Source organism: Ictalurus furcatus, chromosome 1 (assembly GCF_023375685.1).
Source record: "Ictalurus furcatus strain D&B chromosome 1, Billie_1.0, whole genome shotgun sequence".
In the NCBI taxonomy this organism is placed as follows: Eukaryota; Metazoa; Chordata; class Actinopteri; order Siluriformes; family Ictaluridae; genus Ictalurus; species Ictalurus furcatus.
In genome coordinates this window covers 19206908-19231330 of record NC_071255.1, presented here as the reverse complement: position 1 = coordinate 19231330, position 24423 = coordinate 19206908, and the positions used below count along the sequence as shown (strand labels likewise).

The 24423-nt window shown below is 38.1% G+C and overlaps 1 protein-coding gene across 1 annotated transcript; it reads left to right on the top strand.

Annotated features, from left to right (window-relative positions):
• The first annotated feature begins 8983 nt into the window (after positions 1-8983).
• Positions 8984-20845, top strand: LOC128599575 (cyclic nucleotide-gated cation channel beta-3). The gene is made up of 17 exons (XM_053611732.1): positions 8984-9169; positions 10214-10268; positions 10584-10671; positions 11674-11834; positions 12064-12387; positions 12475-12683; positions 12816-12866; positions 12960-13046; positions 13135-13199; positions 13280-13402; positions 13803-13944; positions 14531-14690; positions 19092-19189; positions 19277-19360; positions 19445-19563; positions 19665-19817; positions 20400-20845. Exons 1-17 carry the CDS (start codon positions 8984-8986, stop codon positions 20740-20742), a joined length of 2448 nt encoding a protein of 815 aa, XP_053467707.1. The 3' UTR covers positions 20743-20845.
• The last annotated feature ends 3578 nt before the right edge of the window (positions 20846-24423 follow it).

The following is a 24423-nucleotide window of genomic DNA, read 5'->3' as shown; positions in this document are numbered from 1 at the left end:
GTTACAGAGGTGGGCATCAGATTCCTGTGTCTCCCTTGTGCAGGCTGTCTTATAACATATTAGGCTGTGCTTTTGCCCATTTGGCCATTCAGCTGCTTGGAAGCTAAGTTATAATACTATAAACACATGAAGTTCGGCTCACACTGGGTTATGACAGTGTTTAAGAGTGTCTTCTCTGTCCCATTTCTTTGTAATGAGCTCTCATGAGTTTTTAAACTGAAACATCTGGCTAGTTAGGATTGTTAGCATCACTAACTGCACAGGAGTTAACTAGCATGTCATACATTACTATGAATGTGGTTGATCCTAAGGTTCTCTAAGTGATAAAAACATATTTAGATATTTACCGAACGGAGTAAGGTAAAGCCGTCCATTTAAGACCATTCAAAACAGACAGTGTTTTTATATACCCACCCAGGAGCAACATCATTCCACATCCAGTTTCATCCTCTTCACCAGTAAAAAGTTATTCCATCATGGAAAAATGTTGCTAATTTGAAAATGCAGTAGGTTAGTGTCTGGCTGTTGGGGTATTGGGGGCATATGTACAAAATAGGCTCAGGTTTCTCAAGAGTTTTTTCAAACATATAATACACTTGTGCTGATGCCATGGCTTAAACAATTCTTTTTTATTATGTTCTCCATATTTTTCAGGTATTAGTTTGTACTACTGTCCTAGTATTTCTACTAGTAAGAAATAAACAAAGATGCAATAGATTTTGATTTTAAGATTAATGCTTTTCTGTACACACCACACACCATACAGACTGTACAACACTCTAAGAAATGTAGCACTGAGACTACGCTAATGCCCCTCCTGTTTTTTTTTTCCGTTTAGTTCAACTGTGCACACAGTAGAAGTGGCCTAGCCTTGATCATTCATTAAGAAGTTAATTATCTATAATCACCTTGTTGAAGAGCCCACAGTTGAGTTGAACATCCAGCCACAGCAGGCAACATTGATGCTCTGGCGATTATTATATTTTGATAGGTGAAATTATGTGAGAGAGAAAGAGATAGAGACAGAGAAGCAGATATACAGTAGAGACATAGAAAAACTGAATTATTTTGCTCGATTTCCCTGTACCAACTGTTAGAGAGTTGAAGCTCCATCAGAGCAGCTGGTTGTAAGATTTTAGTGATTGTTGCCAGAAAGCCTTGAATCTTGACAAAACACCTCTCAAAACAGAGATTATGATAATCATAACTCAGACTAAATGAGACTCCAAAGCCAACATGAATGTGTCTTCAAAACTCAGGATTCTTTCTGGATTCAAATGCAAGTGTGTGCAAATCCAGTTATTCTGTAAAAACATCTAGTATTAGATTTAAAAGACATACAGTAAATTCACAATTTACAAAACTCGCTGATAACTCATCCAGTCTAATAGCTGTTGTTTTTATACAGAGTCTTATACAGCGTCATGTCAGTTAATTAAAGGTATATTGACTATACACTGCAGGGTAAGTTGACACATGGCCAAATGAACAGTACCACTGCTGCAGTGCTGTTATAATCACATCTTTATATGAAAGTGACCCAAACAAGTGCCGGGGCATGGAAAAAACAAAGGTGCTATAATTGGGCTTAATCTAAATCAGACATTAGACAGGACCCAATTTAGTCAAAGACAGTGAGTTCATTTGTTTAGTTTGTGGGACAATTAACTGCTCCAGATGTTGGTATTCTTTGTTCTGGACTGAAGAGACATGTTGAGGCTCCAGAACACTGCAGCCAGCTTTGTCCTGTCCTGGTTTAGACTTCTCTTATAAACGTAGACCCTTTCCTTCATCTGACAGTGGATTTTCCAAAGCAGCTGCATTAGCATTCACAGCTCCTTGCTAACCTGCAAGCATCAGGAAAGGGGATTTACTGCAGTGAGTCAGTCAGGACACAGATGGTAATCATTTTTGGTATCTTGCTGATACTTTTTTACATCATGGCTGACTATCGATTTTATTAATCTATAATCCTTTTTTTCCACTATGGGAGAATCAGTTCAAAACAAAAAGGGTTATACACAGATGTCCAGATTTTCCATTGTGCATTGCTCCAATCTGATTTTCCAGTGGTAAGTGTCTGTTCAAAGTCACCTGTCTGATGATCAAAAGATAGATAAGTTGCAGATGTGTGTCTATTTTATTTTCATGCAAACTATGGGAACAGAATGTTTCATTGCATCTTAACAGCTGGAACCGTGCTGCTAGCTCTGGGATTCACTTCATGACTTCTTAAGTAAAATAACTTAAAGGAGAAATAAGCATCTATTTTCTTATTTTTTGTATGTCTTTCTTACTTAATTAAATAAGAGCAGTTTAAGTCACTAAAAGGCGAGCCTTCACTTTTCATGGCCTTAACATAACATACAGGCTTGCATCTCAAAACAGACAAAAGAGATTTTTCCAGTGAAAAATGTGCACAATGCCTTGAAATCATGTGTTTTCAATTTCAGAATTGAAAGCTTATGAAACACAAATGAATGGGTGTAATGGGCAAACCAATACTACATTGCATTAAAGCCAAGCTTTCAAGCTTGACTTTACCATCTGCGTTAGCAGTTAAGCCCCAAGAGCAACATGTCATCATGACAAAGTTTCAAAAACGTAGACTAGATCTGTGCTCTTGATACATTAGTTTGATAAAGTGGCAGCTGAAAATTATGCCGATACTCACATCCTGAAAGCAGTTCCCAAAGTATTATAAATTACCCAGTTTGAAGAATGTGTGCCAGAGCATAAACAGCATAAAACCTAGACATGCTGCAGAATATACAGATTAAAGATGTAATGCAGGAAAATGTGTCTAGCACAGACATGGACATGATTTAAAACAGTTGCAATAAATTATATTCACCAGCGGGGAGGCAGAAAATGATTGGCGGAAGTGAGTGAGAGGGAATGTTTTGAAGGTGTCATTATGTCTGATTTTTATGACCATCTCACGTGCATCTTTACTTATACAGTATACTAGTTTCAGGTATCTAGTGTATGTGTGTGTATATATATATATATATATATATATATATATACACACACACATATATATATATATACACACACACACATATATACATATATACACACACACACACACACACACACATACACATACACTATTCAATACATTTGTGTACTGAATAGTGCCACTGCAGTTCAAAAACAATGACTGTCAAATGAGCCTTTCGCCAAGTTCTGGTATATTACATCATCTATGTAGCAAACACACAGACATGATGTCTGCATGAAAGTATCCGTGTCACTGCATACCAGTGGGGAACATAATCACATGTGCATAATGATAAAGCTAAGAAGACCTGCATAATGTCAAGAAATCCTGTGAACATCTACTATCATGCACTTTTGTTAGTATATCATAGCAGGAAAACACAGTTTGCAGTGGAACACTATACAGTACAGCGTCCTACGCCACTGGTGTGTCAGGCAGCACTCAATGGCAAAAGTAGGTTAAATGTTTTTCCACAATGTTCCAGCATTCCAGATACAAGAAATGATGGAAAGAGGAAAGGGAGATGGAATGGAAAGCAGTGAGGAGGGAGGATATGGCACAGGTTCATATAGAAAAATACATGATATACAACAAAAAAGTAGGAAAAAGTGCAGGCCAAGCAGCAGAACTTCCTTCATAAAACAATGCAAGTGTCTTCTACTGGTTCATGCATCAAGGGCCCTTTCTCCACCAAGTGTGGCACAGGACGAAGCACAGTATGGGGGGAAGCCAAGCACTTCCTGCCCCGGTGCTGGCACACGGAAAGACTCTCACGGGAACAGGGCATAGGAGCAGGAAGTGTGTATGTCTGTGAGTGTGTGCCAGGCAAGCACAGTTGGAGCCCCACTGCCCATGGTCCTGGATGGAAATCTGGCATCATGACAGGAACAGATGTAAAAACATGCAGGGACACATACATTCACACAGCCAACAAGATCTAAAACACACACACACACACACACACACACAGATCCATGGCAGCAGATCAAAGATCACATCATCAGATGACCTACTCAGCAGATGATTATACTTTAAAGAAGAGATGAGAAAAGGCAGTAGGGTGTAAATGACACAGATAAACTCCATACACATATACACTCAAACAAACCTCCCACAATCTCACAAAAAAAAAACATATCATTTACAGTGAAACAGTTATCAGTTATTATCTACTTATCTACACTGATTGTCTGCTTAACCTCATATTTACAGTGCCTTGCATCTTGTCTTAAAACTTAGAACTGAAATGGTCTTATTTGGCATTCTATGCTATGAATCCACACAAAAGAACCATAATATTGAAGTTGAGGAAGACAACATAGTTTGCAAATGCATTTACAAATAAAAAGATTGTCATTGCAAACAACTATTTATGGGGTGTACAACCCGTTAATTAGTTCTTGTGCAGTCATTTGCTGTCAGATGTCACATAATTAGCTGAATGGTTTTCACCTGTGTGCAATGAGTGTGTCACATGATCGCCATATAAATACACCTGTTTCTGAAATGCCAGAGTTTGTGAGCAAACATACCAAAACAAACACTATGAAGACCAAGGTGATATGAAAACAAATCCAGTACAAAAATCTTGAATCATGTGAATCAGGGTTTGAATCAGGGAAAAAAAAAAAAAAATTACATAATGTGGTGCATCATTAAATCCATTATTAAAGAATGGAAAGAATATTACAACTGTATCTATGTCTAGAAAAAAAAAAACATCTGCCAAAAGTGACCAGGTAAAGAGGGGATTAGACAAAGAAGCAACCAAGAGGACAATTAACTCCATTTTAGTTCCAGGTTGAAACAATACAAAATGTGTGAAAGTTCAAGAGGGATGAATATTTATGCAAGGCATTGTACCTCATCTGTACTCATGTAGCTTTATAACTTTACCAGATTGTGGAAAAAGATACTGTACTTCTGCTATAATACTTAAAGCAACGTGGATTACACAGACCTAGAGGAATGGCAAATCTCCTCTCCTTTCTTTAAAGTGTAATTGTTTCCTTTCTATCCAGCACATCTGTACAATTTACTCTCCAGCTGATGGGTTGCAGTTGGTGTCTTTAACCCAAATACCCACATAGTAAACTGCAAAAAGGAAAATACGTGAGCAAACAGATCACTGAGGTAAATGAACTGAGGAGATGTTTTAGTGCCCTTCATCTTTCAGGGCATTGTTGGAGCCTTCGCCTTAAATTTCTTTAGGAAACTGGGATAAGGCTTTTGAAAGAGTGTAAACAATGAGACTATCTGTCTGTAGTGCAATTGGTCATACAGGATCTCTAAAGCAGCAGATTCAGGTTAGCATATTTTGAGGTGCTGCTCTTTATATAAAATGTTTTAAATTCATCCTGAAATTCACAGTTAAAAAAAAAAAAAAATTGGACAATGTGCTGAACAACAACTATCACTTCATATTTTAGTTTTGGCAATTTTATGAGTTGTCTGAATATATTTGCAACTAAAAAAAATGTGGAAGTGTGAAAGCAACCGAAATGCCCTGTACTATGTGGCTCGTTTGTACTATGTGGGTGTTTCTTCCATTTTTGTAGCATTAAGACCAAGCATCAGGTTGAGCAAGGAACTTGTGAAAATGTCAAACTTCTTCACTGGAAGATATTGTGGTAGAAATGAGTACACATTATAGTAGCCACTTTATCAGTATTAATAAAAGCTATACCCTGTGCATTTTTTCTGGTCTGTTGCGATTATTTTAAGCATCTTCCAATCCAACAATTTTATGTAAGCAGAACAGTTTCTTAAAATATATGGTTCCCAGAATATTCAATCCACCAGCTTCTGAGTTTTTTGAGAAAACCTTTTACTTCTTATGACATTGCTGCAACATTTTAAAATTTGTAGGAAAGTTAATTTTTAAAAGTTTCTATAATTTTAATACTGGTATAACTTGTAACCTATGTGGCGGCACAGTGGAACAGCAAGCAGTATTGTCACCTAACTGCTCCTGGGTCCTAGTTCAATCCACCTGTTTGATTTCTTTGCATGTTCTCTTTGTGTCCTTGTGGTTTTCCTCTGGGATTGCTGGTTTCCTCCCAATTCCAAAAACATGCCAATACGTGGATTGGTAACACTCAATTGCCCCCTGGTATATGAAAGTGTGTGCATGGTGGTCCTACATACACTATGTCAATCAACCTATTACCTACTGTAGCATATTCAGTAAAAGAGACAGTAGATAGAACTCTTGTTGTTTGACACAACACACATGGCATGATATTACATCAGTTCACAGCCTTAATTAAAAATAGGTCAGTGTGATATTACATTGAAGATTGAACATACACCGATGTGAAAGCTTTACTCGGATTGCTCACATGACATTTCTGTCTGACCCAGCCTGAGAAAAACCAATAAAACCTACAGACTGGAACCCTGGGTGCATTAGTAAATAGAGAAAAATAAAAACAATGCTCTTGGGTCAAATAATAGTTGACATAATTACAAGCAGCTGAGAGATTACATAAAGGAAACAACTAGCTGTCACACACACAAGGAAGACCTGCGCCTACTTTTGCTCTCTCTCTCTCTCTCTCTCTCTCTCTCTGCTCTATCTCACAGTGATGAAAGGAGCCAGCAGTAAAATAAACTTCCTTATCAAAATATATCAGGATAACACTTGTGATATGCTTATGATTATGAAACAGTTTGGCAAAGGATAACCTCCCCCTGATTTTGTTCCAAAAATACCAAGCTAGTGGCAGTCTTTTTTTTTTTTTTTTTCCTTCTGCATGTGTAGGGGGTGTTGTGTTTTATACCTAATCTGGCTCCACTGGGAATGTGGGATGAGATAGTGGATTGCTGTGGGTACTGTATAATTCATTTTAAGACCAAAAAAAAAAAAAAAAGAGTGAAGAAACTGTATGGTAGTAAGATTACCCAGAAACAAGTTTGAAACCAAAAACGGTGTTAGACTGCCCCCAACTGGATGGATTTCTCACTACAGCGTTTTTTAAAACCTATATAATGGATACATTAAATACACATTTAATGTAATTAATGTAAAGGTTCGCCTTGAGTCATATAAAATTGTAGCCTGAAATTAAATCATATTTGTGATCGACACAAGAATGTGTGCAGAGCAATAAAATCACACCCAAAGTAGTAAAACTTCTTGAAGGCTTTGATGACGTCTATCGACGTTTCTTGGTGTTTGACACCTTCTTGCTCCTTTCCCAGTAGTTATAAGTAGATATAAATTAAACAGCCTCTACCAAACTAACCAGAAGAAAAGTTTTCTGTTATATTTATACCAAATGGATGAAGTCAAAATTACCTTCACTGGAGCTCCTGACATATTTTTAAGAGGTAATCATTGTTGCAGTTGCCATTTAAACCAGCCCATGAATAACTCCTTGGCAAAGCTTTTTACAAGATGCCCAAGCACCAGCAGAGAGCGGATATATATTCAAGCCAATTGAAGGCATGACTCATATGGCACTTTGCACAAGAACATTCATTTTACATACCGGCTAGCCTGTTCCTGTACTGTAAACATTACTCAGTCCATATGAGTGGGGATGTTATGAAGCAGCTTTTAGTGGCAGACAGCAGCACTCTATGCGTCACAACACTCCAGGGGAACAAAGTAAGTCAGCCCACATCATTCTGTCTAAAGCATCCTGTTTGTGATTTTTTTTTTTTCCCCCTTTTATTTACCAAATCATGAACCATTCCAAATAATGCTGAACAAATTATTATTATTAAAAAAAAGATAAATGCAGAGGGTTGCTATGACTGAAAATTTAGAACATAAATTTAGCTTAAGGTGTTGAGATTTGGCCAATAGGATTGATTTGAATCTAATCATTGTGATAATGATGAACTAATTAAAGGTGCACCAGTTTTTTGATACTTTTTGCTGTATAGACTGCCTTCAATTGAAACTTATCTTGATAATTCAAAGTAATTCAAGTAGTTTTTCACCAGATGGCTCTTGCTTAAGGTATTTTCTTGATCATTACCTACTCAAGTGAATTATTACTACATTAGCAGTAGTTTAACGGGTGTACAGTCACAAAGACAACAGCCGCTGTAACAACACTGATCTGAAAAACAATCAACCTGCCATTGCAGAAGGTTATTCTATAACACTATTCACAATCTCTCAATCAGCTCTTAAATTTAGAAAGTGTCCATTTTAATTGGATTTTTTAAATTTATTTTATTTTGCACATAGTTTGTCCAGTGGCATGGCAGCACAGTGGGTAGCATTGTCACCTCACAGCTTGGGTTAGTGTCAGTATGGAGTTTCACACGTTCTCCCCATGTTTGCATGAGTTTTCTCTGGGTTCTGCAGTTTCCTCCCGCTGTCTATGCTTTATTGGCTATGCCTAATTGCCCATTGTGAATGAGTGTGTGAAAATTTCTGCATGAGGCCCTGTGACGGCCTAGCATCCCATGTGAGGTGCATTCTCTCGCCTTGACCCCAGTGTTACCATGATTGGCTCTGGATACACTGCGACCCAGACCTGGCTAGGATAAAGTGGCTACTGAAGATGAGGACATACTTTGTTCTGTGCTCAACAGTCATTGTTACAATACTATTTCCATCCATTTTCATTTGCCTCTATGTCTTTCCCCTCCATTAAATACCACTGACTTTTACATTTGTTCTCATAGATTCAGGGGTAATTAGAGCTAACAAAACCATTTTATGTTTTATTTTTTAAAACATAAACGCTTTGCCCCATCTGGATGTTTATTAACTTGAATTCGTTTATTTCAACATAACATATTGTAAATAAAAAACCAAGTTACTGAATACCATGCAATTTACCAAACAAAAAGCACTTGCATATAGCCTGTGGGAGTGGTAAGTATGAGTGGGGATTAGAGATCTTAAAGTACTAATCAGGCCCTCGTGTAAGAAGGACCGTAGCTTTATGCAGCAGCTAAAGGATAAGTGTATAAAGGATATCAAGACAGCAACAGAAGCAGTTGGTCACCGATATGTTTAGCACAATCAAGAAGCTGATCAGGGGCCCTGTGCTAGTTCCTTCACCAGCCACAACACCTGCTCCTACACCTGCTGCTACACCTGCTCCTGCACCAGCTCCTGCACCAGCTTCACCACCAGCTCCTGCACCAGCTTCATCACCAGCTCCTGCACCAGCTTCACCAACTCAACCAGTTAAGGTAGGATGCTTTACAATTCACGATTATTTCACTTGGTATCCCAGAATCAGGGTTTTCCCTAGGTTTTCAGAGTGCTTTCTGGGTTAATGTGGGTTGGTAGTGGTTTGGAGGTTTGAAAATTTTTTTAAGGTTTGAAAGTTATTTTAAGTTTATTTTTTTCATGTAATTTTTGACCATTATCGTTACCATATTTGTGAACAAAAGATGGCAACGCTTATTGTGCTTACAGTCAAAAGTCTATTCCTTTCACCAAGTAACAGGTTTGAGATTGAATGAAAATATATGTGGATTACCTTAACTTAAAATGCATCCAAAGGACATAAAGGAGACAGACAGAGAATTTATTGATTTATTTCAACATTTATTTTAACTGCTGTGTTCAAACATAATGGATTTTTTGAAGCTGTCAGCATCTGTTTTACATAATAATCCTTTGGAGTAGACCCCCCTGAGCTTCTTTTGGGATGCTCTCAACTGCATTTTGGACCAGCATTTTTAAAATATGAAAAACACTTTGACCAGTGGTTTTCATCAGAAAAACATGTTTCGTGTGAACACACCCTAACTTTGTTTAACTACCAAGCCACGTTAGATACTAAAGTTAGTTCAGTCGAGGTATCTTTATGTAACGCCAACTAACTAGCTTCTTTGGCTAAGGTAACTTAATTCAGTACATGAATTTCTGTGTAAGTTAGTTAGGTTAGCAATTTCTTTAGTGCAAAACAGACAACATTAGTTATATCTTTTCTCTAGCTGCCATCGCTATTGTTAACATCCACAAGAATTACTCCCTAACAAAAAACGTTTTAAGTCCTGCATCTAAGCCCTTCTAAGGTAAGGATGGAAAACCCTGAGAATATTGTAGTCATGGTGCATCACCCAGTTCTTTGTCTTCTTTAATTGTGTGTTTTTCCTGCAATATTACTGTATAATGACCCTACTGAATATTATAATAACCTAAAAAGAGATTTTGTTTTATAATCATCCAAATCAGAAAAATGAAATTTCATAGTTATGAAAAATGTTGGTCTTTGCAACTTGTAGGATGAAAAGCCTGCAGTCAAAGAAAATGAAGCCAAGAAAGAAGAAGAAACTCCTGGTGAGTCAACTGCTATTAAACTCTGAATACTACTCAGTAAAACCCAACAGAGCATGTAAAGAATCCCCATATTCATCCCCATATTCATCTTTTTAAAAAATAATTTTAAAACAAAGCTGAATGTAAGCCAGTGTATTTCTTTTGTTCTTCATATTGTTTTCTGTTAGTGTTAATGTGGTCAGAATCGGTTGTATGTTTCCAGTTAAATGTTACTGCTCCAATTGTGAGGTGACAACACTGCCAGCACTGGCAGTAGTCTCAAAGCAGTGGAAAGCCCCTCTCTGGCTCATGTGTCTTATTTCTGTGTATAACCAGCTCCAGCCCCAATACCTGCACCAGCTGCTGCGCCAAAACCAGAAGAGAAACTTTCCAAGCCTGAAAAAGAACAGCCACCAGCTGAAGAGTAAGACTGGAACATTTCATCAGTTATTTCTTTGCACATGCACCACACAGCCATTCACAATGATAGTGACCCTTTTCCAGTGAGCTCAATTTACTGTCTGTGTGGCATTTCACATATCCTCCCTGTGTTTGTATGGGTTTCCTCCCAGCTTCCAAGCACATGCCACATAGGCTTAGGTGTGAATGAATGTGTGTGTGCGTGGTGCACTGTAATGTACTGGTGTCCCATTCAGGGTGTATTTCTGCCTCCTGCCCAGTGTTCCGAGTTTACTCCAGATTCACCAGTTGAATGATGAATGTATTAATATTTTTGTTAATTGATTTCAAGTGGTCCAGTAATCTTGCATTCAGCAAACACAAACATCACTCTCAGGATCTATACTGCCTAGCAGAAAGTAGAAGGATTACTGATGTAAGGAGCAAAGAAGAGATTACAGGATTTGCAGCTTTAAGGGACTTAAGAAGCTGCCAGGGGAGCTATTTAAAATGTAAGCAACAAGACAGGAAGAAAAAAAGAAAAACAAAGGCTGAATTAAAGTGATGGGAATGGTGCAGTGGTTGTTACTGTAATGAGGCGTCCATCCCCACATTTATCCTTCAGTGTCACAGATGCATTCATTTAGCTAGGGAAGGATAAATGTTGTTTTGCATTGTCTCCTGTGGGCAGTATGTCTTGTTCACAATGTGCAGAGTTTTTTTTTTTTTTTTAAATGACCAAAAATGATGTAGAGAAGAAGTCCTAGACCACTCCCCCAGCCCACCCATGTCTATATCTTCACCCACAGAGGTAGACAAGGACAAACAGCACTATACCTCTATACCTTCACATATAGAACTGACTGATTACAATTTATGTCCATATTTAAATACCATAAACAGAAAAAAAAAGTTACTTTTTTTTAGTTCGACAATTTAATTAACAGAACTGATGTTATATGTACATGTTTCTCTTTTCTCTTTGTTTCTGTTTCTCTTTTCTTTTCTTTTTTTTTGGCTCATTTAGGCAAGAAGCACAGCCCCCTCCACCATGTCAAATTGTAATAAACAAGTACTCTGATGCACATCTTCTAAAAATAGTCCACCAGATGCAGCAACGTACACAAATTTACAAAGAAAAAGTCGTAGACCCCTATGCATCCTCACCTGAGTGCAGCCCTCCAGTCAGTGAGTATTTTTTTAAAAATCCATGAATAAATAACTGTTTTAGAGAGTTTCTAACATCCTGGAAAAGGCAATCTAAATGTCTAGACTGAGGGAATGTCAATGAGTGTCTATTGTATATTCATCCTTTTTTTTTTAGGTTTTTTTTTTTTTAAATCAACAGTAATTGTTTGAATATTTTACTACTGGCATTATCTAGTATTACTATTGCAGTGTATTTTGCCCAAAATAGCACCTGTTTTGAGAAAAAAGGATTTCTTGAAAAAGCAAGAAGAAGAGAGAAAAAGAAAAGAAGAGGATGAGAGGATCAAAAAGGAGGAGGAGGCAAAGAAAGCAGCAGCAAAAGCTGAGGAAAAGAAAGAGAAGAAAGAAGAGAAGAAGGAAGAAAAGAAAGATGATAAAACAAAAGATGAGAAGAAAGAAGAGACTGAACCAGCCAAGAAAAGATTTCTTTCTATTTCTTTGAAAGTCAAATGCACCTGTCTAGACTCAATGCTGAAACCTATTGAAGACAGAATGGATAAAGTTTTGGGCACATCCATAGATCCATGCACAGGTTTTAAACACATCATCTATGAAGTATTTTAAATCCACTTTGGATACAAATGCAGCAAATTTAACTGATCTATGTGACCATCTCTAGATCGGCGGTACATCACTTGGCTTAGCGTGGTGACTATTGCCTTCAGCTACAACCTTTGGTTCATACCAGTTCGTATGATCTTCTCCTGTCACACTCCTGGCTCAATTCCTCTGTGGTTTACTGCAGATGTCCTAGCTGACCTGCTCTACATCATTGACATGATCATTTTCCAGCCAAGGCTCCAGTTCTGCAAGAGTGGAGATATTATTGTAAGCACCACCCAAAGTATATTATTACCATTGTTTGTGTGTTGACATGGATTGTATTCACTTTGTATATTTGACATATTACTAATGTATTATCCCTCAAATCCCATTTCAAAATGTGTTTCATTTTGTCAGTATGACCGAGCTGTTATTAAGAAGAATTACAGAGCCTCCCTAAAATTTCAGGTATCAAAATGGGAGCTAAAATGTTTTTCCTATATTTCAGTGTGAAATTCAATAGTATGTTTAATATGCTAATATATATTTTTCTCTGCTAAGCATGCCCTAATATCAGTGATACCCCTGGACATCTTCTATATTCCATTTGGATTCAAATCCATTTTCAGAATTAATCGCATCATGAGGGTATGTGATACCTGAAGTCTTTCTGATTTATTGGTGTTATTTTTGATTCATGTCAATGGAAATATCATGATGCTAACTTTCTTTTAAGTTTGAGGCTTTTTTTGAGTTCAGTGATCGACTTGAGGGCATCATGACAAAGGCGTACATCTGGAGGTACATAATCACAAAGTTATATTACTTATAACTTTTTGGTGTTTGATAATGCTTTTAACTCTATCTGGTTTCTTTATCAGAGTAATTCGCACCATTGGATATCTCCTGTTTGTCCTTCATATCAATGCTTGCCTTTACTATGTGGCATCTGCCTACCAAGGCATTGGTACAACCAAGTGGGTCTACAGTGGCCGTGGCAATGCGTATGTCACTTTATTATTTTTCCGTGACATAAGAAATGGATAAGCATTTCAAAAACCTTATACCTATAGTTCATGCAGGCTTTTAAATAATGAGTGTATAATACTCATATCTTTTTTATTATTTTTTTTTATTGTTATTATTTTTTGCAAGAACTATTTTAAGCGCGTATTTTTAACTGTATTTTTTATTGTCATTTTTGAAGAACAAAAAATTTTATAAAATATGACAAAGATTAAAGACAAAATTTTAAAAACTGATTTAAGATGAAGCCAGGTCTAGGTTAAAATTGATCACTTGATCTCTCCTTCAGTGTTCAAAGAACAGTTCTCATACTAAATATCTTATGTTGCATGAACTATCTAATAGCATTAGCCTTTTTGGATTTTTATATTCTCATAGCTACCTGAGGTGTTTCTTCTACTCAGAGAAAACCCTGTTGATGATCGCAGAGCTACCTTTTCCAGACACCTTATTTGGTCAAATCTTTCAGATGACCAGCTATATTTTTGGTGCATTTTTTTTGTCCATCATTCTTGGCCAGGTAGACATTTTGTCTCTACGCTTTTTGTTTTTTTGATCAGCTTTAGTGTTTCATTTATTAACTAACTTTGCAGTTTACATGCACCCAAATGAAGAGTAATTCATTCTTTTTCTGCTAAATTTTAAATAGAAGAATGTTACAACCTTTGGAACAAGATTAAAAACTTTTTTTTTTCTGTAGGTACTTGCACTGTTACTATTTTGCTGTGCGGACCCTGATCAACATTGGTGGACTACCTGAGCCTTACACTGTTTTTGAGATCACATTTCAGTTGACAAACTTTTTTATTGGTGTCTTTGTCTTCTCAAGTTTAATTGGACAGGTAAAAGATAGATGGTGTAGAATTCCTGTAGGAGCATCCAGTCATCAATGTCAATATGTTCCCCACAGCTGAATGATAACTGTTTTCCCACAAGATTTATTCTGTGGACTTCACAGAATAAATCATTCATCAGTAGTCATTCAAAAAGCCTATAGCTCTTATTAGTACAACTGTTGATTTGGCATTCCAAAAATAATATAATAAAAATGTTATTGAATATAGCAGATCCATTGACAACGTTTCTGTGAATATGGCATATTACAGATGAGAGATGTCATTGGGGCTGCAACTGCTGGTCAGACATACTTCCGTGCCTCCATGGATGCATGTGTAGCCTATATGGTGTCAAATCACATTCCAAAGCTGGTACAACACAGAGTCCGTACATGGTACAACTACACCTGGGACTCACAGGGTATGCTGGGTAAGAACTGCTTGTTTAACCCTACCAACAGTGTGCAAAGGTCCTGAATCTGAATCTTGCAATTGAAGGTGTGCATCCATGCATCCATCTATATATCCATCCATCTATCGTCCTCCACTAATATTGGCACCCTTGGTAAATGTGAGCAAAGAAGGCTGTGAAAAATTGTTTTAATTGTTGAACCTTTTAATCTTTTGTTCAAATAATACACAAAATACCCTGTTCTCATGGATATCAAACAGTTGCAAACACAACACAGATTTATAAAAAAAAAAATCCTTGTTAAATATAGGTGTGCAACAATTATTGGCACCCTTTTAGTCAATATTTTGTGCTCCCTTCCTTTGCCAAGATAACAGCTCTGAGTCTTCTCCTATAATGCCTGATGAGGTTGGAGAATACATGGCAAGGGATCTGAGACCATTCCTCAATACAGAATCTCTCCAGATCCTTAAAATTTCAAGGTCCACGCTGGTGGACTCTCCACTTCAGTTCACCCAATAGGTTTTCTATGGGTTTCAAGTCAGGGGACTGGGATGGTCATGGCAGGACCTTGATTTTGTGGTCAGTAAACCATTTCTGTGTTGATTTTGATGTATGTTTTGGATCATTGCTGGATCACATACTGGAAGATCCAACCACGGCCCATTTTAAGCATTCTGTCAGAGGCAGTCAGATTTTCGTTTAATATCTGTTGATATTTGATAGTCCATTATGCCATGTATCATAACAAAATGTCCAGGTCCTCCTGCAGAAAAACAGACCTGAAACATTAAAGAGCCACGACCATATTTAACCATATTTAACCGTGGGCATGAGGTACTACCTCTCTGTGTGCCCCAAAACCACCTCTGGTGTTTATTTCCAAAAAGCACTATTTTGGTTTCATCTGACCATAGAACCTGATCCCATTTGAAGTTCCAGTAGTGTTTGGCAAACTGAGGACGCTTGAGTTTGTTTTGGATGAGAGTAGAGGCTTTTTTATTGAAACCCTTCAAACAACTTGTGGTGATGTAGCTGACTTCGGATTGTAGTTTTGGAGAGTTTCTGACCCCAATACGCAAATAACTTCTGCAATTCTCCAACTGTGATCCTTGGAGATTTTTTGGCCACAAGGAACCATACTCTTCACAGTGCATTGAGACAATATAGACACACGTCCTCTTCCAGGTTGATTCATAACATTTCCAGTTGACGGTAACTTCTTAATTATTGCCCTGATGGTGGAAATGGGCATTTTCAATGTTTGTGCTATTTTCTTCTAGCCACTTCCCATTTTGTGAAGCTCAACAACCTTTTGCTGCACATCACAGCTATATTCCTTGGTCTTACCCATTGTTATGAATCACTAAATGAATCATTTATACCCCTGTGAAACAGGAAATCATGGTTAAAAAGTTTAGTTACCCAGGTGTACTAAAAAATATAAAATATCAAAGGGCAAATACTTCAAACATATTGTTCTCATATGAATTCATAGGGGTGCCAATAATTGTTGCACACCTACATTTAACAAAGGTTTTTTTTTTTTAATAATCCTGTGCTGTGTTTGCAATTGTTTTATATCCATGGGAGCAGAGTATTTTGTGAATTTTTTTAATAAAATCTCAAAAAGTTAAACAATAAAGACTAAGGGTGCCAATATTAGTGGAGGGCACTGTATCTGTCTCGCTAGCTATCTAATGTAACTGCTGTATCCTGGTCAGAGTCACTGTGGTTTAAATGACTTAGTATTTGTTTATATTTTGGAAAATAGAAATCAACTAAATTCATTAGAAAATATTGTGTGGAGGTGCAAATGAAAATAGTAACTGCAGGAGCAGGTGGGATTTGCCAGGATTTTACAGGAGGCATTTGGGAGCAGTAAGAGCATGTGGCCGCCTGGCTGGAATCCTCTGGGTTGGGCTGGCCATCATCTACCACTTGTCTACGCATTTGCTTGAGGGTCTGATTGAACTGCTACACCAAGCCATCTGTCTGGGGGTGGTAGACAGAGGTCCGGAGGTGTTTCACATGCAACAACCGATACAGATCACCCATGAGCTTAGAGACGAAAGGCGTACCTTGGTCTGTTAAGATGTCCTTGGGGATCCCCACGCAGTTGAACAGGAGCACCAGTTCTCTGGGAGGTGGCTTTCTGCAGCAGGATAGCCTGGGGGTACTTGGTGGCATAGTCGAGGACTACCAGGATGTATTCATGACCCCGGGCAGGCTTCGGGAGCGGCCCTAACAGATCCATGCCTATCCTCTCAAAGAGGATGCCAATAATAGGGATAGGGATGAGGGGCATGGACAGTGGCTTTCAGGGCACTGTACGCGGACCCTGGGGGCACTTCTGATGAGGAGTGGCCACTTGCCGGCCAGGGAGAAGACCAGGACCTCGCAGAGGGGACATCCTTGACATCTCCATGGACACAGGTCACCAGGAGGACTCCAGAGGGCTTGGGCAGCTGGTTGAGCGTGGTCGGGCAGACCATATTTGCTGGATGTCCAGAATCCAGGATGGCTGTGACTGCTTTGACATTCACCTTGACAGCCAGGGTTGGGGCTTCATGTGGCAATGTGGCGTGGAGGGCACAGTCAGTCAGACAGGGCTTGTCGACTCACGGGGATTAAGCCGCGCCCAGCTCGGTAGGCATGGGTTCATCCCGGGGTGTCCCATAGGCGGGGTGGCTATCCGGAGATCTCCCAGTGTAGGCCAGGCTCCTGCCTCTGTGGGGTTAGACCCTGGCAGAGCCCCGGCACCGTGTCCCTTTGATCGCCCCTGCAGATACTCAGGGTGGCTAGGGTGCCTTCGAGGGCTTTCACCATCTCTTGCAGGGTGACAGACAGCAGAGCCCTTAGGAAGCTGTCTATGACCATCCTTTCTGCCACTTCGGCAGTGATGTGCCACTCCGGCGATTCAGAGCAGGGAGTCCAATGATTCAGAGCAGGGATTCCATCTGTGCCCAAGGGGTGGCTCCCAGCTGGTAGGACCATCAATTCTCAATTCTCCATCAATGTAGCCACTCTAGCCTGTGACAGGCAGAACACAGACACACTGGAGGTGGTGGTACTGGAAAAGTGCTCTTTTATTTGTTCTCAGGTGAGTGGAGTGGAGGTAGGGATTGTGGTCTTCCCGGTGCAGGCTGCGGTGAACGAGCTGAAGCAGCAGCAAGGTGGGACCCAGGGGCCATGGAGCAGGCCAAGGGTGCCGCAAACAGGTGCAGCGCAGCTGAGGAGCTTCTTCTCCAATTGTCATTGGCGGCATCTGCAGGACAGAGAAACAAAACGCATATTATCAAGCATGTGGTCAGAGAACACACTCACCTCTCTGTGCCTGCCGCTCCCTTTTATAGTTGCTTGTCACCTGCAGGACAGTGAGGAGAAGTCGCTCCACTCATCAGCTGCCAGCCAGGTGTGTTTCTAGCGCCTCGCCTTGCAGCCACACGCTCCTTTGTTGCCCAAAACAGACGGGGTGCTGAAGTAGCGCTGTCCAATCAGCACCCGGCTGGCAGTTGTGTAAGGAGCGCGGTGTGTGTTGTGTGTGTGGGGGGGGGTGGTCTGCAGGCCTGCCATCACAGATTGGTCAGAGTTCTGTCAGCAGCAGGACGGATTGTGATTGAAATGGTACTTGCAAATTCTCTTTCATGTATTACATAATTATACAGATCATACTTATCATGTACATTTATTCATCAGACACTTTTACTTACAAATGCGAGAAAATCCAATACAAGCATACAGCTGAGAAGTTGAGAGTTGTAAGTTTTGCTCAAGGGTCCAGCAGTTGGTTTCTGGAGTCACTGGATCTGGACCTATACTCTAGTATAGAAATATACCTGCTACCATTACCCAAAGTATTGCTACCAAGTATTGCCCAAATTACCCAAATAAATTCATCACTCAATATATACTACCATGATGGATCATGCTTGGAGCACACAGTGTCGCATATGGCAGAGGTTCTCAAACTTTCAGCAGCCAGAGACCCCTTCCAGTGAAAACAAAAAATCCATGGACCCCTTTATGATGACCGTTCAAATGAATATTATGAACATAACCCAACTGTTTAAATGAAACACATTAGGTAAATGTGTTGTATTTATTTATTGGAGCCAAGAGAGATTTTTATTTTTTTTACACTCCCCATAAAAACCAAACCAGTTACACCAAGTTAAACAGTAGATGTACATTTTTTTAACCATTAATAGCACTTTTCCTAGATTATTAATTTGGTTTGATTTGAATTTTTGAGTTAATGAGCATTCAGTGGCCAGTTGGATAAGCTTAGAACTACTGTATAATATCTAACTGTAAAGACATGTTAAACCCCCCACTTTAAGAACCATGAGGACACTAGAGTGCTGTATGTGAAGGCCTACTGATGTGCAGAATGTCTTTTTGTGACTCTTACCCCAGATGAGTCAGAGTTGCTGGAACAAATGCCACTGGTAATGAGAACGGCTATCGCTGTGGACATCAATCTCACCACTTTCCAGAAGATTGACCTGTTTAAGGTAAGGCTGGTTTATTCTTAGGCTCAAGTTCAGAAGGACAGGAACAATAAAAAAGAAAGAGTGACTGATGTTGATGTGCTGCCACAGGGATGTGATAACCAGATGCTTGTGGACATGTTGCTGAGGCTGAAGTCTATAGTGTATCTGCCAGGGGATTTTGTGTGTAAGAAGGTGAGTTCATTAATGTCATTGCTGGCTCATATTTAAGAATGAGTAACAGTGTGTTAAGACCTTTTACCCATTTCTGTTCAACAGGGTGACATTGGTAAGGAGATGTACATCATCAAAGCCGGAGAGGTACAGGTTGTTGGTGGACCTGACAACAAGATAATTTTTGTGACATTGAAGGCAGGCTGTGTGTTCGGTGAGATTAGGTGAGGTTATAATAAGTACATTTCCCTACTCCACATGCAAGTGTACAGTTCAGCTAAAGGCTCAATGCATGGCTGTGATGCTACAGTGAACTGTCTTTTAGTCTTCTGCAGTCTTCAGCAAATGGAGGCAACAGGAGAACAGCTAATGTGGCAGCTCATGGATTCGCTAACCTCTTTGTGCTGGATAAGAAAGACCTCAATGACATCCTGGTTCACTACCCAGAATCTCAGAAAGTTCTGGCCAGGAAAGGAAGGTTAGTTTCCTTTTTAAAGATTTGAGCATTATGGTTTGGATTAGGGACATAACTGTATAGAAATATATTATTCAGAATGAACATACAATGTGTTCATTGTATTTCATCAGTGGTTTGCCACAACAGCCTGACCTAAACCCTGCCTTACTGAGCTCCAAAATAAAACCATATTTCTATACAAACTGACCCAAAGGTCACAAAGATGCTTTTATTCATAGTGCTTAGTACTTCAGTTGCACTTGTTTATTGTTCTAAAATGAATGTTCTCCATTGTTGGTAAAGAAAATATTCCTAGGAAATCATGCAGTCATTACAATGAAATGCCACTTGAAAGACTATGACTAGCAGCATTGTTGTGTCCCAGCGTTGTAGTACATTATGATAGCATGTGCAGTAATCTTTTCTGACCTTACTAGAATGTAACAAATGGCCACATCCAGTTCAAATCCAAATACAGATATCTGGAGCACTAAACAGATAGAGAGACAGATACATACAGTAGCACTCCTAGTTGGAGCATTTGTACTGCAATATTCAAAAGCATTACTAAATATTATTTTTATCTCTTTTTATGGTTTGTAGGAAACTAATGAAGGCCAAGGGTCCAGCTGCGGCCAAAGCAGAAGGGGACAAAAAGAAAGGCATAGAGCTGTTTGGACCCAAACCTCCCACTCCTAAAATGCTTCGGGCATTTGGAAGGTTCAACAAAAAAGCATTTATAGACAAACTCAAGGTAGCAAACTCAACACAGATTTTAAAGAAATTAAAAGGCATATTTAAGGCACAAAAAATTCACATTTTTCATACACATTTTGTTTTTCTTCATTTCTCTAGGTCTCTACAAATATGCAATAAGTACGGCAAAAGGACAATTTCACCATTCCCTTCAGGATGCTTTCATTTTTGTATATGGACTCACTTATGAGTAGATTGTGCATTTTGTACCAAAACATAATAAAAAAAATTAAGTTCAGTGAATTCTTTAAATTAAGTGTATTTATACACTAATTTACAAAAAACAATAAGCAGTTAATCTGTTCTCTGTTCATTTGCCAATAATGCTTATGGTCCTGGGAAAAGCTCAGCATCGTTGAAATCCCTTGTCTAATCCCTTTAGCCTAGCCAGGACACTGTGAGGTTTCATTAAGTAAGTGGTCTCTCTGTATGTGTAGTTAGTGTGCACATGCACAACAGTAAGCTACAGGAATAGTAGCATTAAATAAACTATTCCTGCTTCTGTTCTAGTTGAAGATGAACTATGATGTTTCACAAAGTGCTTGCATAAGGAAATAAAGGAATTGCTCGGAAGATTATAGAAATTAAAAATAATTGGGCAAAATATTCAAATTAAAATCTCTTTTGTTCAGCCTAGTTAACCAGTATGGTGTGCATTTGCATATGACACATACTGTAGAAAAGATGTGTTCTCCAGGGGAACTTTATAGAGCTAAAAGAGTTAATAAATTGCAACAGTTGTTTGAGGAAAATTGAAGAATAACCCTGGGCATGAATTCAGTAAATATCCAAAACACTTATGCCCCCAAGTAATGGAAGCCCAAAAATTCCAGTACAGTATCTCAAGAACAATCTCATAGTCCTGACTGTATAAGCGAAACCACAGTCACATTTAAAACTATAGTTTGCCATACTTCAGCTTCTTTACTTTGTATGGTATCACACTGGCACAAGATATTCAAAATATTTTTAATTGCCAAATTAATTGTAAATCATATTACACAAAATAGCAATAAGACAGTGTTGACATCCACAGCATTAGAATTATTAATTTGATTTGCACAATACCACAATGCAATAAATGAGATTTCTGGACTGGTCATATTATGGGAAGAAAAAAAAATAATTGTCACAAATCTCCCTGTTCTGCATGTCACACGATTCAGAGCTCAATGGGCACTACTTTCAAATTTTGTTTTCAGTTCATGTCTTGTTTTTTTGTTTTTGTTTACATTGCCATGTATGGAGGACCAAACCTGCAGAAATTAAAAATAAAGAAATATATAAATAGATAGATAGATAGATAGATAGATAGATAGATAGATAGATAGATAGATGTAATAGGAAAATAAATAAAGGAATAAATGACTCAATAAAACAAATATAAATCATTTTAAATTTAATTTAATCTTACACTTATTTTTGTATCACTTTTTCCCTTCATTTATTTTCGGTATTTTTTTATTTATTTTATTCGTTTTAACTTTTATTTATTTATTATCTTATTTATTCCATTTATTTTTAGATTAATTTCTTTATGCATTCATTTATTTTTAGATTTATTTATTTATGCATTAATTTATTTTTATATGTATTTATTCCTGCATGTATTTATTTCAACATTTTTTTAAATTTATTTATTTATTTATTTATTCTATAAATACAAAGACATTTCCGTGTCTCGTATGATAATTAGGTGAGCTGGTCTCGCTTGCCATTGGTTCATCGTAGATTGAAGTGTGTGCTCGATTAGTCTTCACTTGTTTTGGAGTGACATCAGGTCGTAGCTATCGTGTAAACTATGGCAGACGCTTCACAAATAGCAAGAGAGTTTTGCTCTCTTAGACCTGACGCTTATATGTGAGCTCTCAGCCAATGACATGCTGGAGCTACGCAGGGACCACCTCCCTCATTTGCATACTGCACACAATTCTAAATAATTAAATGTTTAAATAAATAAATATGGAAATAAATACATACGGAAATAAATGAATATAAAAATAAATGAACGCATAAATAAATACATATAAAAAATAAATGCAAAAATAATAGAATACAAATAAATCAAATAAAATGAAGGAAATAAGTGATACAAAAATAAGTTTAAGATGAAATTTAATTAAAAATGAATAATATTTATTTTGTCAAGCCATTTATTCCTTTAATTATTTATCTATCTGTTTATTTATTTATTTTTAATTTCTGCAGGTTTGGTCCTACATAGCCATGTGCCTGTGTTATTTCCATTAGCAATAATTCACCTAATGACGTAGTAAGACAGTCTTTATAAGATTTTTATTCTGCATGTCAAAATGTCTGCCAGGGTTTGCCCATGAGAAAAGGCTGACTCGGAAGATTTGGGGTTCAATGTGCTTTTGTAAGCTTCTATGACTGTCAAAATCTGGTGACAGATCGTAAAAGTAGACAAAATTAATTATCATGAATTTATGGTTTGATTTTGCTATTTTCACTATGGTTTATTGTTCATTAGATCTCCTAAATAACTGCACCTAAACAAAAGACTGTGCTTAACAATGAGCAACTGATTAAGTTTTTCTCTCAGAAAGTGTGAATGCCTTAAACAGGCTGGAGCAGATAAGGCAGAAATCAACGTCAAAGGCAAAGGAGAATCAAAACCAGAATAGACAAAACTATGGAATGGTTTGGTAATAATCAGAGACTATGGCAACTACTTCGCGAAGACCTTGTTATGGAAGCCCTAAGCGGCCATGCAATATTACTTTTTTCTGTTGTTTTCTCGTGATCTCGACATAACAAAAATTGTTTTCTCGTGATCTCGACATAAAAGCTGTTTTTGCACGATGTAATTTTATTGTGAGAAAATCTAGCACTTTGTGAATGGGACTAGTGTTACATGAACGCTGACATCTTCGCCATCATAAATGGACTAATGGCCCGCTGTAGAGATGGACTTTATCTCCGCATTCAGCGAGAGGGATGTCCCCTTCTCAAGTGTCGGACACTAATGTGGAAGTCGTCAATCCTGCAGGGATGACGTATTTTTGTAGGCCAGCCCAGAAGTTATAATCAGCCCTGTTCCCTCGACAAAAAACCAATAGATTTTTTTTCCACTGGTTTTGGATTACTGCAGAAAATAAATTCTGTGACCAACAAAAATTTATGATTTTTACATGTTTCATTCATTAAGATAAGATTCATAAGATTTCGGAGCCTATACACTCGCCAGAAGTAAAAAACTAATGTTAGGCTATAAACGAACTACACCACGGTCACATGACTTTAGCGTCACCACCGCTACACTTCAGACAACTCTTTCAGTCTTTATTTTTAAAAAACACACACACACACACACACACACACACATACACACACACAAAGGAAAATACTACAAATTTATAAATCTGCAAGTTGAGTATAAACACAACGAGGATGTAGTAGATGGGATTTCCTGTTCGGCGTGATGACGTTTAATGTCCCTGAAAACCTCTGTAGTCCCATTTAGCCACCTGTTAGCAACCGTCTTTTTCAAGACACGTAAAAGCCTTTTTTTTTTTTAAATAAATAATCAAAAAAAAATAGTTTTAAAAAATCCCGCGTTTTATTATGGCGTACTATAAAACGTGAACATGTATTGAGCTTGTGTTAACCACAGACCTTATTTCAGGCATTTAACCAAAAAACCCATTCAAAATCCCCATTGACTTCGGGATGATTGATGTCTAGTGCAGTGGTTTTCAAAGTGGGGGCCGCCAGGGGGCGCCCGGGGGAGGGGGGGGCTCGACAATTTGGTGTGAAAAATACATTCTCACTCTCAGACAACCACACAAACAATCAATTCCTAATGTAATGTAAAGATGTAAGATGTAATTATTAATATAAGAGTGGGATA